Genomic DNA, 16664 nt, shown 5'->3' on the forward strand with positions numbered 1-16664 from the left:
TTTAGGGTACTAAATCTTGCATCGTTTGTCTTGGGGAGGAAAACCCTCAAGTGCAGTTTTAATAACTTCAATGAGTTTATACTTGAGAAAGAAACAAACCAATCCTATAGAATTAAGGTTTTTTTTTTCCTTTCAAAACTTTTAAATGGGAAACTTGAATTCGTATTAGAAATTTCAATTGTTTAATTAAGCTCTCAATCTTCTGAGATTTGTTTTCTATTTTTGTTCGTATATCCTTGGCGTTATCAGATCCCACAGATTTCTCTGCTTTTGCCATTATCACTAATTCACCCGCTCTCTCTGATCAATCACCTGCCAAACAAAAATTTTTATTGTTTCATTCAAGACTCTTCGTTAGAGTTAGAGGGATGGACTTGATATATAAAGAAGCTTAGATTTCTAAGCAGAGAAGCAAAGTGATGAAATTGTAACAACGAAAGTGAGATTGATGGGAATAATAACCTTACCAGGATCAACTTTAGGGAAGCTTCGAGGATCAACTCTATCGAGTATCTATATTGAATTTGTTAATCATGTTGAATTTTTATCAAATTCTGTTAAAATTGAATTATTGATGATGCCATAAAATATTCGTGTTGAAATTTTCTGTTAGCATCAATTTCACATTTTATCATTAAAATAACTTTTATTAAAAAATCATATTTTTACATTTAATATATTTTTAATTTCAAAAGACATGGTGGCAAGAATCATAAGATAATTGAAGCAACTATAAGCAAGCAAAGAAGCTAACCCTTATATAAAAAACCAATAAATAAATTATGAGGGATGATAGTTGATAAAAAATTGATAATGGTGGGTGGAAATGGTTACAAGGACCCAAAGTCATTTTTTAATTTACTTGAACAAATATATTTGATTCGATTCGAATTCCATCTCACTCGACTCAATTCGAGAAAATTTCAAATCGAATTAGGATGATAAAATTATATTCATGAACTCGATTAACTCAAAATTTTTTTTATTCAATTTGATTCGATCGAACGCTCACCCCTACTTGTATCACATTTTTTTTAGTCTTGTTTATGCATGTAGTCTTGCTTTTACAAGCGGTTTTATGGATGGTTTTCTCTTCGCCCTCTCCAGTTTAGTGGATGCTTGATTTTTTTACCAATTTTCGCCTGCCGTTTGGACCATCCGAGACTAATTTCCTTATCGCATTAAGTGCTTGCAATCACTCCAGATATGTCGTTTTTGAGTCATGACAAATTCAATTATCAACATGTTATAATGTTCTATTGATGCGGAGGGTGAAACTTTTGTGGTGTTGATGGAATTTGTCCCTCACCACCTACTACAGATATTTGTTGTAACGCCCCTAACCCGAATCTGTTGCTGAAACATGGTTACGGAGCATTATTGGAGTTTACAAATTAATTATCAAACATTTTATTTCATCTAGCATTCATATTTGAAACCAATCAAAATCAAAACATTAATGAACCAACGTTGGCCAATTTAACTTATACATGTCATTATAACTAGAATCAAATCATCCAAAATTATCGATAAAACCAATAGATAGTGTGATATATCTCTGACAAGCTTCCAACCCAATCGAGCTTCTGATAATCTAAAAAGTAAAGAAAAACAAATATGTAAGCAATAAATGCTTAGTAAGCTCGTATAAACTTTAATCAGGTCTGTTGACACCATTTTTTGGATGAAAACGGAGTCGACTTGGGTTTTGACGAAAACGAAAAAAAACGGGAGTCGCCACCAATCCTTTTCGATGAGGTGTGATTGGGTCACCTCGTAAAAGTGGTTGTTTTTAATAAACGGTTTAATTAAAACAACAAGTTTGGTCCACGAAATTCAGAAAAATGGGTTCGGGAGTCTGTTACGTACGAGGAAGGATTAGCACCCTCGATACGCCCAAAATTGGTACCTAGTTGATTACTTAATGTCTTAGTGTTGAAAAAACTGAAAATTTTAAAGAAATTTAAAAATACGATCCTTGTATTAAAATAAAATTTTTTGGGAAAAGTAGCATATTTCACGTTAATCGAGAAAAAATCATATCCAAGAAGTTAAGACACAATGTCGGAATTCCAAACGCGAATAAAATGCTTATTTAAAAGATATTTAACTATCTTGGATTAAAAGGGATCACGACCAGAAGTTAGGACACGATCCTTTTAATTCCGATATCGTTAAAACACGAGTTTGAAAAGATTCGTGTTTTAAATTTATTGTGAAAATCGAGACCCAGAAGTTAGGGTACGACATTCTCAAATCTAAACACGAGATTTTACTTATTCAAAATCGTAATTTATGCGTTGAAATAAATTAATCTAACATGAAATAATAAAACACGATGTTAATACTGTAACAAGACAATATTGAACACAATAGTGCAAAAATAATACGAACAATTGCAACAAAAATAAGATAAATAAAAAGCACAAATCAATATTATACGAAATAGCAATGTATATGAGCAAATAAAATTAAGACATTCATTCAAATTAATAACGAAAATGAAATAAATAAATAAATGAATAAGATTATAAAAAGTAAAAAGACATATGTGTATTTGTAAAAATTAAACGTATATTGATATATGCATTAAAAATATGTGTATGAATTATAAAATATAGAAAATACATAAAAGAAATAGATTTTAAAATATAACGAATATGTATAAATATGTGTATGTACATATATAAATGAATTATAAAAATATGTGAGTGTGCGTAGATATTATAAAATAATAATGCAAATATATAGGTACGTACATATATAAATGAATTAAAAAACATATGTATATATACTTTAAGCTTATAAAGTATAAGAGTATGTAAATATCTATATATATATATATATATATATAAAGCTCAAATAAAAAAGGTAATTAATATATTAACAATAGTAATGAAGAAATAAAAGGGAAACAAAATTGATAATAATAATAAATAGTAAAAATAATAACATTATTAAAATAATTAATTAAACAATAAAACAGCTAAAAACAGACTAAATTGAAATAAAAACGAAGATATCGGGTAAATTCGGAAATAAAGAAAAAGCGAAAAGGACTGAAGTAAAATGTGCGTCAAAAGGAAGGGACCAAGGGGGGAAATATCCCTACGTTGACCAAACGACGCCGTTCCAGTCTAATGCCTGCACATGATCTATGGACCACATTGAAACAGACGCGAAAATTCATGGCCGAAATTGAAAATGGTAAAGGAACCAAAGTGAATACACTGCAAAGGCTGAGGGATTTATTGCGCAAATAAACCATCTCATAAAAACGCGCGGATCCCCCTGGAGCGGGTCGGGTCACGCGCGGGTCATGGGGGCTAAAACGGCGCCGTTTTTCATTTGATATAAATGTAAAAAAACCTAAAAAAAAAAACAGATTCATCTCCCATTTTTAAAAAAAAATTCAGAGAGCTTCGGGCTCTTTCTCTCTCAAACCCCAACTCCGACCATGGTCTCTGCCTTAGTGCCACCGTACACGGTGGCCGGTGTCGCGAAATGGCCTGTATGCCCCTTTCGCACGGTGTCCTTGAGATCCCAGATCTCTCAACCCACGAAAACAACAAAGAAAAGAGGGGAAATCTCAGCCCCTTTTGGATCCGAATCGGCGACGGAGGAGAAACCCTCCGACGACGCAGCCACGTTCGTCCTCGGTAAGCCCCTTTCTCCCTTTTTCTCATTTTTTTATGTAAAAGATAAAATAAAATAAACAAGCAGAAACCCAAATATGAAAAAAAAGGAAAAAGTCACCTTCAAAAATCTATTTTGGTTTTTTTATTTTCCTTAATGTTCATAGCCAAATGAAAGAAGAGAAAACTCTTCTTCTTTTACAGTAAACTCGGCTCTTGCCGAAAAGGAAAAAGAAAAATCAAAGAAAAAAACCCCTGCTTTCGGTTTACAAATTGATTTTTATACCCAAAAGAAAATAAAATAAAAAATCAATCTTTGCTATTATCCTTTAGGTCTTTGCTTGTTTCTCTCTGTTTGGCCTCTGTTTTTGCAGGAGTAGGTGCGGCGTCAGAGGCAGGAGCGTACGGCACACATGGCCCTGGCATGCGGCGCTGGAGAAGGCAGGGAACCCTAGGGTTCCTTGATTTTTAATTTTTGGGCCTAATTGGGCCAATTTAGTTTTTTTTTGGGCCTGCTGTTTTTGGGTTAATGGGCCCCGGGCAAATTTGGGCTTGTACAAGGTCCATTCATTTCAAATATGAAATTTATAAATATCAAGAATAATTTAATATTGTTACCACAATACTCATGTGGCTATATTCATTAACTCACAAGGTAAATAAATCCACATCATCACTTGTACATATTATCCCTAGCATAATAGGATTTTAAACAACTTTATACTCTTCCGAATTTCTTTATTTTCACTTGCATTTCTTTACTTTCTACACTCATTCCATATGCATAACACACCAGTCATAAACATATCATTCAACCATAGCCACAAGCTAATGCATTTAAACATAGTCTTTTTCGAATTAATCATATAATAAGTCTTTTCATAAGAAATTACATAACTTTAAACTTACTACTCTTTCATGAACACAAACATATTTTCATTTGAGCACTTACCATTTTAATGCATCTTATAATTAAACAAATTACATTCAACCAATAGCTTGGCATTTGCCTAAGCATCAAACAACAACACTTGTTAGCGTACTTAAACATATTTCATATAATTTCAACATCGATAACCTTACTATCTCAACATGTTACACTTGAGTTTTTTACTTGTCTCCACTTACATAATTTCCATATATCAATATATCAAGATATTGATATAAATACATATCATTTTCTTACCATTTCTTCATATACATATATATATATCATTCAAGATGACTCCTGATATTTTACCTTTTGAAAAACGACTTATGGATATGAGTACATCGTTTTCAGAAGCCCGAAGGCTGACCAGAAGCTCATGAGAGCTAAACAGATAGTAAACACGAAAGTCCGCAACAAATTTTGAACCTCGGTTTACTTGGGTGATTTGCCGTCAATTCATCCTTTACATTCGTAGTGTCATAACCCAGTTATGCTCTTATCATCAGAATGCCATAGCCCAGCTATGGTCTTACATATAAACACAGCCATGGTCCAACCATGGTCTTACGTTCATAGTGCCATAACCCAATTATGGTCTTATCCGCCAATTCATCATTTGCCACAGAACGATTGTACTCAATCCCACATTCAATCCAAACTGAGTATTAAATTCAATAATATATTTCCAATAATAATTCAATTCTAACAATAAAACACATTTTATATAATATTCATCACCAAATAACATTCACTTTAATCAAAATTATACGAATATAGTTCATATGAACTTACCAGGCTAAATTACAGAAATATCAAAATTTAGGGACATTTTGGTAATTTTCATTTTCCTCAATTTCCACCCAATTTTGATCTAAATTAATATTTCATTCAATTTATTAATTTAAATAATAAAACAATTCATTTAATGCAATTTGGTCTTTTGACATTTTACAAAATTACCCTTAAAATTTTATTTTTATTCAATTTAGTCTGAACCTAAAACATGCAAATTAGCCATTTTAATGAAAACTCATGCTAGTTGAATATTCATATATTTTCCTCCTCTTCCTCTCCATTCCACATCCTTAATGTATATAACATGCTTATATGTAACATTATCTATAATTTCACTATTTATTTATATGTTCATTCAAAGCTGTCCACTTGAGTCATAGTTACTAAATTATTTATATCTTGAGCTACGGAACTCCAAATTAAGATCCGCTAAATTTATTTGAAGCTAGACTCACATATATTCTTACATAAAATTTTAAAAATTTATGGTTTAGCCAATAAGTATAGTTTATTCTTTAAAGTCATCCCTGTTCTGCTGTCTGACAGTTTCGACCCTTCTTCACTAAAAATTAATTATCATGTCGTACGGTATTCAGATGATGTTCTCATTTATTTATATTGAAAATAGACTCATTAATAATTTTAAACATATAAATTCTAACCCATAATTATTTTTATACAATTTTTAATGATTTTCCAAAGTCAGAACAGGGGAACCCAAATTCATTTTGACATTATCTCACAAAATTTATTATATCTCATGATTTACAATTTCATTACTTACACGTTTCTTCTATAAGAAAATATACTCAATAAGCTTTAATTAAATATTTTTTCATCCTCTAATTCGATTTCCACAATTTATGGTGATTTTTCAAAATTAGTCTACTGATGCTGTCTAAAACTGTTTTAGTGCAAGATGTTGATAATCAAATTTATAACACCCTCATTTCCTTTCTCTACAATATTTCTCATTACTTCCTCCTTATTTCCTTCACTAACATATTAAGAACATAGAACCTTATATAATAAAACTCTACATTAACATCAATTTCATACTTTTTCAATAATATCAAACTCAAAAATATATTAAAATCTTGATGTTCTTACCTTGCCCTACTAATTTCAATCTTTAACTTGATTTTCTTTCTCCCCCAGCTTCTATTTCTTGAATCTAACTTGATATCTAGCTCCCCATAGTCTCATTGTGGCTATGGAAATTTTTTTTATTTCTAAGTGAAAATGGTGGATTTTTTGTGAAAGAACTAAATTATAAAGAAAAGAAATTTTCTTTCTTTCTTTTTCTTCTCACATTGGAGGCATGAAAGATGATAAATTCTCTTCATCTTTCCTCCCTTTTATATTAATCATTTAATAATAAAATAATACTAAAATCTTAATAAAATATTAATTAAATAACATTTATCTCATTAATTAATTAAAATATCACCAACATCATTATTACCTTCTAGAGTTCTCTCTCTTTTTAATTGACCATTTTGCCCTTTATGATCTTTTAAAATTTCATCATTGAGTCATCACTTAATTTGGTAAAATTATGATTTAGTCCCTCATAATTCTTCACATTTTCAATTTGGTCCCAATTCACCCATTTTCCTTAAAATATTTACACTATTGGTCCTTCACCTTTTTCATATTTATACTTTAACCCTCAAATTTTGAGCATTTACTCTTGAGCAACAAAACTTTTCTCATTTTTGCGATTTAATCTTTTCTTGAATTAATATGTCATAATATACTTTTCAATGTTGACATAACTCAAAATTTCCTTTTGTCACTTTATTTCCTTATTTTACTATATCAAAATAATTACTTTCTTCTGTAATAATTTTCGGGTATTACGTTTGTGATTTTTTCTCTAGATTGTATAATCCATTCATGAAATGATTTAATGAATTTCCTTTAAAAAATTGTAGACTTGTTCTATAAAAAAACTCAAACATAATCTAGAACAATCTAACTTATGAAAGTGAATTTACAAAAAGAAATTAAACTATGATTAATATTAAAATGATCTAAATTAAAATATTTATTCAAGAACTCCATTTGAGTCCCAAAATCTTGCATGGTTTTATAATTAAGCTATGATTTATATTAAAACGAAAAATTCCATCCAATAGAGGGGAAAATAAAATAAATAAAATTCATTTTTCTTGGGTGAAGCAACTAAACGACATCCTTTACAAAATTTTCTCAGTCTTTTCTCTTGGGTTTAGAAAAAAATCAAATTGAAACCCGAATCGAAATATTTAGACGGTTTATAAATTACAAGTTTAGAAATCGTGGTTATTGGAGTTGAATCAAAATTTTTATTTAATATATAATTAATTTTATTTTTTATGATATAAAAATAATTTATATTTAAAATGTTGAAAAATTTAAAAGTTTTATTGGTTTTAAGAATTATTTAAAAAGTAGTTGAAATTTTATTAAATAATATTTAAAATTCTAAAATAAAGTTTATTTTATTAAAAATTTTAAAAATAAAAATAAAAATAAAACTGAATGGAACCAAATTATAATTAAGAATTCGGAAAATTTAAAAAATGGAGATGAACCGAATGGATATAACCCTAATTTGTTACATAATTTTTTCTTTCCTAGAAGAAGAAAGCTAAAGAAAATTAAAATTTAAAACAGTAAAGCTCTTTTTCATTTTACTCACATTTTATTCTATCTTTGAGATCCCAAATCTAACAAAAGGAACACCAAAATGCAGTATCCTCCGCTTTTAAACCCGAACCCGCTGCCACCCATTCCCTCCAAACCCAATGCATCATCCACCACCCAAACGGCGTTGTTTTTCCCCAACTCTACCCCATTCTGTGGCTCCCACCACAGGCGAGCCCATTCCGAAGTCCAATTCCGGATTCCGGACGAATTGGATCTCGGCTCCGACACTTTCGAAGGGTTGGGATCCGAGGATGACTTGTTTTTCAATTACGTGGATATCGAGAAGCTGGGAGGATCATCGAAGGGACCGGAGGAAGGAGGAGGTTCCGGGTCTTCGAGTGGTGGGTCGGGTCAGAATCAGAAAGGAGAGGAAATCAGTGGTGGGTCCGGGAAGGGAGAGAAGAATGATGGGAAAGGAAGGCATAGGTATAGTAATTCAGTTGATGGGTGCTCGACAATGGAGTTGATTGAAGCTAAGAAAGCTATGCCTCCCGATAAGCTTGCTGAATTGTGGAATATTGACCCAAAGAGAGCCAAAAGGTTTGAGAATTACTTAATAGTTTACTCCAACTTTTTTGGGTTTTTTTTTTTTAAAGTGAATTTGGGATTCGGGTCATTTGGAGTTGTAGAAAGAAGTTTGAAATTTATGGCTTTTAGTGGGAAGTTTGTGTTTTTTGTTTGATTTCGATAGATTATTCCGTGAAGTTATTAGAAGAAAGTAATAGCAACTTGTATTCTAGTTTATAAAGTTTGCGGCTTTTTGTGGTTGGTTTTATCCTTATTTTTTCATGGCATTATGATTGTCTTGTTGAATTGTTCTTTTTTATATCTCACTAGTGAAGTTGAACTTTTTCTCTTTTCTTGGGTGCGCATGCATGGGGGTATCGAGCACTTTAGGAAGCAAGTTCAGAGTTGGAACTTGAAAATAACATTTCCTTATGTGGGGAGGGTAGTGTTTGAATGAAATTCAGAGTTGGTAAAATTAATGAAAAATATGAATTTTTTTATGATCTAATTGATGTCAATAATATGAACTTTTATGATCTAATTGATGTCAATAATATGAACTTTTATGATCTAATTGATGAAATATATGAGTTTTATGATATAATTGATATCAATATTAAGTGTTTTTTCCTTCCAATTCTAGGTGCATTTGTATGGATCATGCATGCTTTTTAGCTCATCCCTTGTTATATGAGTTAGTATTGAGTAGAATGAATGAAATATATAAATTTTTAAGATCTAATTGATGTCAATAATATGAATTTTTATGATCTGATTAATGAAAGATATGAGTCTTTATGATATAATTGATATCAATTGTAAGTGTTTTTCCCTTCCAATTCTAGGTGCATTTGTATGTATTGTGCATGCTTTTTAGTTCATCCCTTGTTATATGAGTTAGTATTTAGTAGAATGAATGAAATATATGAATTTTTTATGATCTAATTGATGAAATATATGAGTTTTTATGATACAATTGATGTCAATTATATAGACTTTTCTCCCTTCCCATTCTAGGTGCATTTGTGAGGATGATGCATGCTTTTAGCTCATCCCTTGTTATATGAGTTAGTACCTAGTAGAATTAATGAAATATATGGATTTTTTATGATCTAAGTGATGTCAATTATATGGGGGTTTTCCCCTTCCAATTGTAGGTTCTCTCGTATGGATCATGCATGCTTTCTTTTTGGTACTGTACAATTAGCGGGTTAGTACTCACGGACACACAGTAGGGACATACTCACACCACACATGCACGCACTATGTCCAAAGGGAGCTTCCCTAATATAGGCTTACCGCTTGCTCCCCTGGAGGCTTGAACCCGGATGGGTTTTTTGGGTGAATAGCCCTTGTCCATATAGTTGTTTCATTGACGATCTTTCTTAGCATCGTAGTGCTTCAGTTGATTTTTCACACCCCATGGTGAAGCGAGTTTTTGTTATTTTAGGAAGTTCAGTTTTGCGGAACTTCCTAAAAGTTTGCATTTTTAAGAATAAATTCAAGTGAATTACATTGTGTCATCTATATTTATGTTGCTTTTTTATAGAGTATGTTTTTGGCTTTTTTTGGGTTAAAATATGCTCCTAGTCCCTATGCTTCACACATTTGGAATTTAGTATCTCTATTTTTATTTTTAGAAATTTAGTCCCCTACTTTCGAATTTAAAATTTTAGGTCCAATCGTTAACACTATTAAAATTTTTCTGTTAAACGTGTTGGTGTGATATTTTGAAATGAAAAAGCATTCACTTGGTAGCCATGTAACCAATAAAATGGCGTTATAATTTACATGAATTTGACAGAAGAATTCTTACAATGTTAACAATTAGACTTGCATTTTTAAATCCAAAAAGTAAGACTAAATTCCTAAAAATTGAAGTAGGGGACTAAATTGCAAATGCATGAAGAGTACGGGGACTTGGAGCATATTTTAACCCTTTTTTTTCATTTCATTTATGAGGAAGTTTGCTGCATAAAAATTCTTTTTCCCGAAATTTGATGCTTGTTTTGTACTATGATTAGGAGATGTGGCTTAAATGTCCCATGAAAGATATAATTAACCGTAAGTACCAAATTGCATAATTGTATTAGTAAAGCACATCAAAATTTGTATTGCATTATCTCTATAGAAAATTGCTAGCTATACTTTTGTGTGTCTAGTGAATTTTAGCATGTTATGGACTGTTTCACCATCCAATTTTGTGCTGGTACGGTCTTGAGTAGGACATATCTCGTGTCAGTATTACCCAACATTTGCTTCATAAATACTCTCAATTCATCTTTGTTATTTTTTCTCTGTCTAAATTATTGTTTAATTGTTTTTCCCAATGGTTTTATCTTATTAAAATTTGGTAATCAGTTTTATAATATATATTTTATCATTGCAAACTTGCCTTTTTAGAAGTTTTTGTTTGTAAGGCCCGTTTTGTCACCATATTTCATGCCCTGGCATACTGTAATCAGAGCATAGCTAAAAATATTGGCGTGTAGAATATCACTTAAACCATCAACAAAATGACTTATGGACAGTTATGGATTTTGTTGAAATATTTCTCTTTTTCTGCACATTTGACCGCCGTTAGTTTTGTTTGAGTTTTGGGCAAATCAGCTGTTCTTTCCGAACTCTGGAACTTGCAATAGCGGGTCTAGTAAGGTCATGTGTGCAAATGTTATAACCTTTCCTGGTTCATATTTCTTAGTGTATAAAGCTTCTAAACTCTTTTTGTTCATATATTAATGCTAAGGTGTATCTTGTCTTAAATGAATAAGCATTTAGTGATGTGGCTGAGCTAGAGCAATCTGATCTCTCCACTCAACGCCCCTCAACCCCTCTCATAGATTTGACAATGTTGGATTGTGTGGTGAGCGTGGGTTCACACTCAGGATTCTGCTAAGAAATTACATAAATTTTGTAGGATCATGGCAAATAGGCAGTCAGCTGCTCGCTCTAAGGAGAGGAAAGCTCGATATATAACTGAACTGGAGAGAAAAGTCCAAACACTTCAAACGGAAGCAACTACTCTTTCTGCCCAACTAACCCTATTCCAGGTTTTTCTTGAACACTTACCTCTCTCATTGCACAGGTTTGGAGCCCGTTTGTGGTTACTATTTGCATTCATTCCTATGAGAATGTCATATCTACATATTAAACAATCAAGGAAAAGTATGTTAACATCCCTTAGTTCCGATACGAAAATACATTTACTTTAAACTAAACGAACTGTATTTTCTATCAACCTACGGGGGGCGAGTGTCTTTTACAATATTTGGGGGTTCTACTTTGTAAGCAAATAAATTGCTTTTTCACAATTGGGGTTTTAGTTCCTTCTTATGTTGTGAATGAGGATACATTCCATCTTATGTTACTCTCATCTTTTGTTTTTTAAACTAAAATCTGAATTTTAATAGTTCATGTTTAATTCCAGAGAGATGTAACAGGCTTGACAACTGAGAACACCGAACTTAAGCTTCGGTTACAGGCTATGGATCAACAGGCTCGACTACGTGATGGTATATCTCATCCTGACTCTTTTATTTACCCAATTCTCTCTAAGATTGCATGCTTTTTGTAAGTGTATACTCGGCACATCTTGGAAATGCCAATTTGTTACACAAGTTAAAGCAGTTTATTATACCATATTTACTCAATGATAGGATACAATACAAACCGGAATCGAACTAGTTTATTTGGATCGAGATATTTAGTCATGTTTTCCCGTTATCTGTTTCCGATTACAGCTCTGAACGAAGCACTGAAGAAGGAAGTAGAGGGGCTGAAGATTGCTACCGGAGAAGCAACGACACCCACAAACACATTCAATTTGGGAATGCACCATATACCATACACCCAATCTTCATTTCTCCCTCCCCAGCCTCAGCATATGCAAATCGACACCCAAAACATACAAATGCCACCATTTCAGCCCTTACAATCTAACACATTGACAACTAATCCGTCCGTGGTAGGTGCCACCAATTCATATGCCTTTGCCGATATGATGCAACAGGATCCTCTAGGCCAATTGCAGGGGCTTGATATCAGTAGCGGTGGTTCCCACTCAGTGAAATCCGAAGGACCCTCGATTTCCACCAGTGAAAGCAGTGGAACATTATGATACAGAAAGTGTTTCTCGTCTGCAACTTGCTCTGCCTTATTTGTTGGATTGTTTATAGGCTCACCAACCTTTATTGACATCAAAAGGTACTATTCGTTTGAATTCAGTTCTTTTAATGAATTCATATTCATTGTAGGATTAGAATTTTTTGATCCATAGGAAGTAATGGGTTAATGCAGCATCTTGGACCAGCTGCTCTGATTGTATTATTTGTTAAAAGTTCTGTTTAAAAAAGTTGTATTGCTGGTGAATTTCTTCAAATGGCTTTTGTTTGTTTTCAGTTCCTGAAGCTTACTTACTGTTCCTTTATTAAAGTTCTCAAATTTTCGTATTGAATGGTTGAATCGAGAATTAATGATTCGACAGTGATATATAATTGGAATTAGCTAAAACCATTTTGAACTGTGGTGAAAAAACTCAAATTTGGGAATTGAAAAATCGGATTTTTTGTTTTTATTATTTTTATTTTTAATAAAAAAATTTAATTTTTGTCAATTGAGTCTTTTAACTCGATTGGCATGGGTGTTGTCAATGCAAAATGGTGTGGGTTTGAGTGCGTTGAAGCGCATTATTTTTCTATTTTTGAGTTAAGGAGGAGTTATAAGTTGATATGATCATAACTTATAATGAGATTATTAAAAAATTAATTTTTAATTTATTTATGATTTTTATTTTATTTTTACAGTATTGAAAACTAATTTCATCAATTCAAACTCGAATTTAGTAATAAAATTCACTTAATTTACAATTTAAAATGAAAATAACTTCAATTTAAAATAATTATATGATTTTTAAAAATAATTCAATAAAATTTAAGTTCATATTATGCAGATCCAAATTGACTTAATTTGAAACAAACTCGAGTTGCTTAATTGATAAGTCAAACTTTAATTCATGGGATAATATAATTTTGACTCTTAAACTTAACAACTAGGTTCACTGTGGTATTTGCACTTTTTTTTAGTATTTATTTTGACACCTAAACTTAACAATTAGATTCATTTTGGTCCTTAGACTTAAAAAATATAAAAGTTTGATAACATGATAGTCTAATTTATATAAATTTTTAGGTGATGACGTGGTATAATCTTAGAATGTCACATACAATGTTCTAATAATCAAACCAATGGTTGAACCATTTAGACCACTGGTTTCCAATTCAATCAGTTTGATCGATTCAATAGATGACCAACAATAATTAAAAATAAATAAAAAATATTAAATCGGTTCAACATGTTCAACCTAGTTTTTGTCTCAGATTCTTATTTTTAGGTTTTGAGTAGTTTTCGATTCAATTGGTTTAACCATTTTGTTTGGACTAATTTACCGGTTTGTTCTTGGTCCAATCAGTTTGATCGATGGATCCAATCATGTTCTGAGAACACTAGTCATATTATTAAATTTTGATAGAATCCAAGTTTAGGTACTAAAATAGATTAAGTTGTCAAGTTAAGCTACAAAAGTGAACCAAAAAAGGTACAGCACCAAAGTGGACTAGTTGCCAGTTCAGGGACAAATTTATATTATCCTTTTGGGTACAATTCAAAACAACAAAAACGTACAAAGGACTAAATAAGAATTTAGGGTTTTGAGACTTCGGTGGAGTGATTCTTCGCCTATAAAAGCAACATTTTCTTGTCCAAAAGTCTAACTTTGGTCAGCCGGCAGAAGCAGAGAGCCTACACTTAAATCTCAAGCAATGGTTAGATTTCGTTTCATCATTATTTTCTGCATCTGGGTTTTTTACCAAAGCTTAAATCTTTTTCACAATACTGATCTCTCTAATTGAATCCTTTTTTTTATAGACATTCAAGCGTAGGAATGGTGGCCGCAACAAGCACGGCCGTGGCCACGTCAAGTTCATCCGCTGCTCTAACTGTGGAAAATGCTGTCCCAAGGTACTTCACATCTGGTTTTCTTGTTTGGCTCCCTAGGTTTTCCCATGTATATGTTTCTATTGAAGTTCTTTTCGGGGTTTGAAATGTAATAGGATAAGTCGATCAAGAGATTTCTTGTGAGGAACATTGTGGAGCAAGCTGCTGTCCGAGATGTCCAGGAAGCTTGCGTCTATGACAGTAATATTTTTATTTCATTTCATTTTCTTAATTATATTTGAACTTAGCTTCTTATTCTATGCATATATTTGGATTTTTATTATTTGGTGATTAATTGGTTAATGTTATGTAGCCTACACTCTGCCCAAGCTGTATGTGAAGATGCAATACTGTGTTTCGTGTGCGATCCACTCGCATGTTGTGAGGGTCCGATCCCGTACCAACAGGAGGAACCGTGACCCTCCTCAGCGCTTCATTAGACGCAGGGTATGTCTTTTTATAACCAATTATTTGATGCTTTTTACAATGATCTATATTGATGTGAATAGAATTTCCCCATTGCTTGCCTTGTTTGTTCATCATTTTCTTGTATCCTATGATAAAAGCTTAGTAAGCATACAATTTAAGGGTATGCTTTTGTTATTGCGTGGTGTAGGGATGTCAGTGGAATATGTGCTATTGAAATCCTTTGTGTATATATATCAACCTATGACCATTGTTAAAGTAGTGTGATAGGAGGGTATTTTTTGCAATTCCTCAGGGACGTATGCCTCTGCCCCTTGGAAGTTTTCAGTGGTTTATGGATGAACTAGTTGGATGTCAGTGGAATGCTGTTGAAATCCTTTGTATATATATCGACCTATGACCATCGTTAGAGTAGTATTATAGGAGGGTATTTTTGGCAATTCGTCAGGGACATACACATCGGGCCCTTAGAGGTTTTTAGTGATTTATGGATGAACTGGTTCCTGATACCTAATAGCCATTTGAATTACTTAGTCTGTTGCCTCTCTTGGTGACTTATTGATCATTGGGATGGAACACGCCTTGAATCTGGTAATACTGATATATTGGAGTCCTTCATAGGCAGGGTAGAATTGGAAACATTTTGCTGGTTGGCCATCATTTGGAGAACTCTCCGTAGTACTCTATAGCATGCAATTCTTTAAGGACTTAACCCTGCTCGTTCTGCAGATTATTGATCATTCTGGGGCAGAAAATGCCTCAAAACTTAATATAAGAGATACGTGGAAGTCATTGGGAGATATTAGAATTTGGCTACACCCGAAACCTAGAGACTCTTACTTTTCAAATGGTGATCCATGAGCATCTTTATAGTGGTGCTTTGCATTTTATTTAGGGACTGCATGTAATGCCCCTTTAGCTGAAATTTTAAGTGCTTTAGGGATGAACCGGTCCCTCATATGTAATATCCATCTGAATCACTTTGTCAGTTGCCTTTTCCCATGGCATGCTGATCATTATAAGATGGAAAATCTCTTAATTAGATATTATTGTTCTTTTGACTTCGGGTCTTTGAGTGGTTTGCTTCTGTGACACTAATTGCCTGTTCTATGTTAATTTGCTTGTTTTCATTATTTCTTAAATAAGTGATTTTTTTTTACCAGGATGACATGCCAAAGCCTGGACAGCCTGGTCAAGCTTCTCATGGTGCTGCGAATCCACCTCGTGCTTAAGGTTCTTTGAGTTTCGAATGGATTTGTATTTTTGTTTTGTCTCGCTATAAAATGGTTACTTGAGTCATGTGAAACTGGGAGTTGTGTAGGAAGTTTTTGATCAAAATTTAATTGTGTCAGACACATTTTTGTTAAGCTATGAATTGTTGAGAAAACTAGTTGGAATCTCATTGTTTCTGCTTAACTTGTTCTTAAAACATCTCTTACCATTTGACATATTGATCTTTATTTGACATGAAACTGTTTTATCCATGATGGGTTGTTCGGGTATGATTGACCCAAATCAAAGTCGAAGCTTGAGCTTGACTCCACACTCAAAGTTGAATGCTTTGCTTGAACTCAACTTGGTAAGCAACTTGGCTATTTCTTCTCGACTCTTCAGTATGAGCTTGTTTGAGTTTCGGTTTAACTCAATAAATGAGCTCAGCACAATAAGAAAAATGTTTAGCTATT

The 16664-nt window shown here is 32.5% G+C and overlaps 2 protein-coding genes and 2 non-coding genes across 4 annotated transcripts; all 4 read left to right on the forward strand.

Annotated features, from left to right (window-relative positions):
* The first annotated feature begins 7934 nt into the window (after positions 1–7934).
* Positions 7935–12940, forward strand: LOC105772563 (transcription factor RF2b). Its single transcript, XM_012593906.2, has 4 exons — positions 7935–8595; positions 11480–11612; positions 11990–12074; positions 12303–12940. The coding sequence occupies exons 1-4, from the start codon at positions 8096–8098 to the stop codon at positions 12677–12679; spliced, it is 1095 nt and encodes a 364-aa protein (XP_012449360.1). The 5' UTR covers positions 7935–8095; the 3' UTR covers positions 12680–12940.
* Positions 12941–14225: 1285 nt separating this feature from the next.
* On the forward strand, positions 14226–16427 carry LOC105772564 (40S ribosomal protein S26-3). Its single transcript, XM_012593908.2, has 5 exons — positions 14226–14381; positions 14485–14577; positions 14670–14754; positions 14867–15000; positions 16143–16427. Exons 1-5 carry the CDS (start codon positions 14379–14381, stop codon positions 16209–16211), a joined length of 384 nt encoding a protein of 127 aa, XP_012449362.1. The 5' UTR covers positions 14226–14378; the 3' UTR covers positions 16212–16427.
* Positions 15460–15560, forward strand: LOC128042205 (small nucleolar RNA snoR99). The gene has a single exon (XR_008197410.1). It is a non-coding gene; the product is annotated as a small nucleolar RNA snoR99 (small nucleolar RNA).
* LOC128042204 (small nucleolar RNA snoR99) lies at positions 15911–16013 on the forward strand. Its single transcript, XR_008197409.1, has one exon. It is a non-coding gene; the product is annotated as a small nucleolar RNA snoR99 (small nucleolar RNA).
* Positions 16428–16664: the final 237 nt, after the last annotated feature.

This window comes from Gossypium raimondii, chromosome 6 (genome assembly GCF_025698545.1).
Source record: "Gossypium raimondii isolate GPD5lz chromosome 6, ASM2569854v1, whole genome shotgun sequence".
NCBI lineage: Eukaryota > Viridiplantae > Streptophyta > Magnoliopsida > Malvales > Malvaceae > Gossypium > Gossypium raimondii.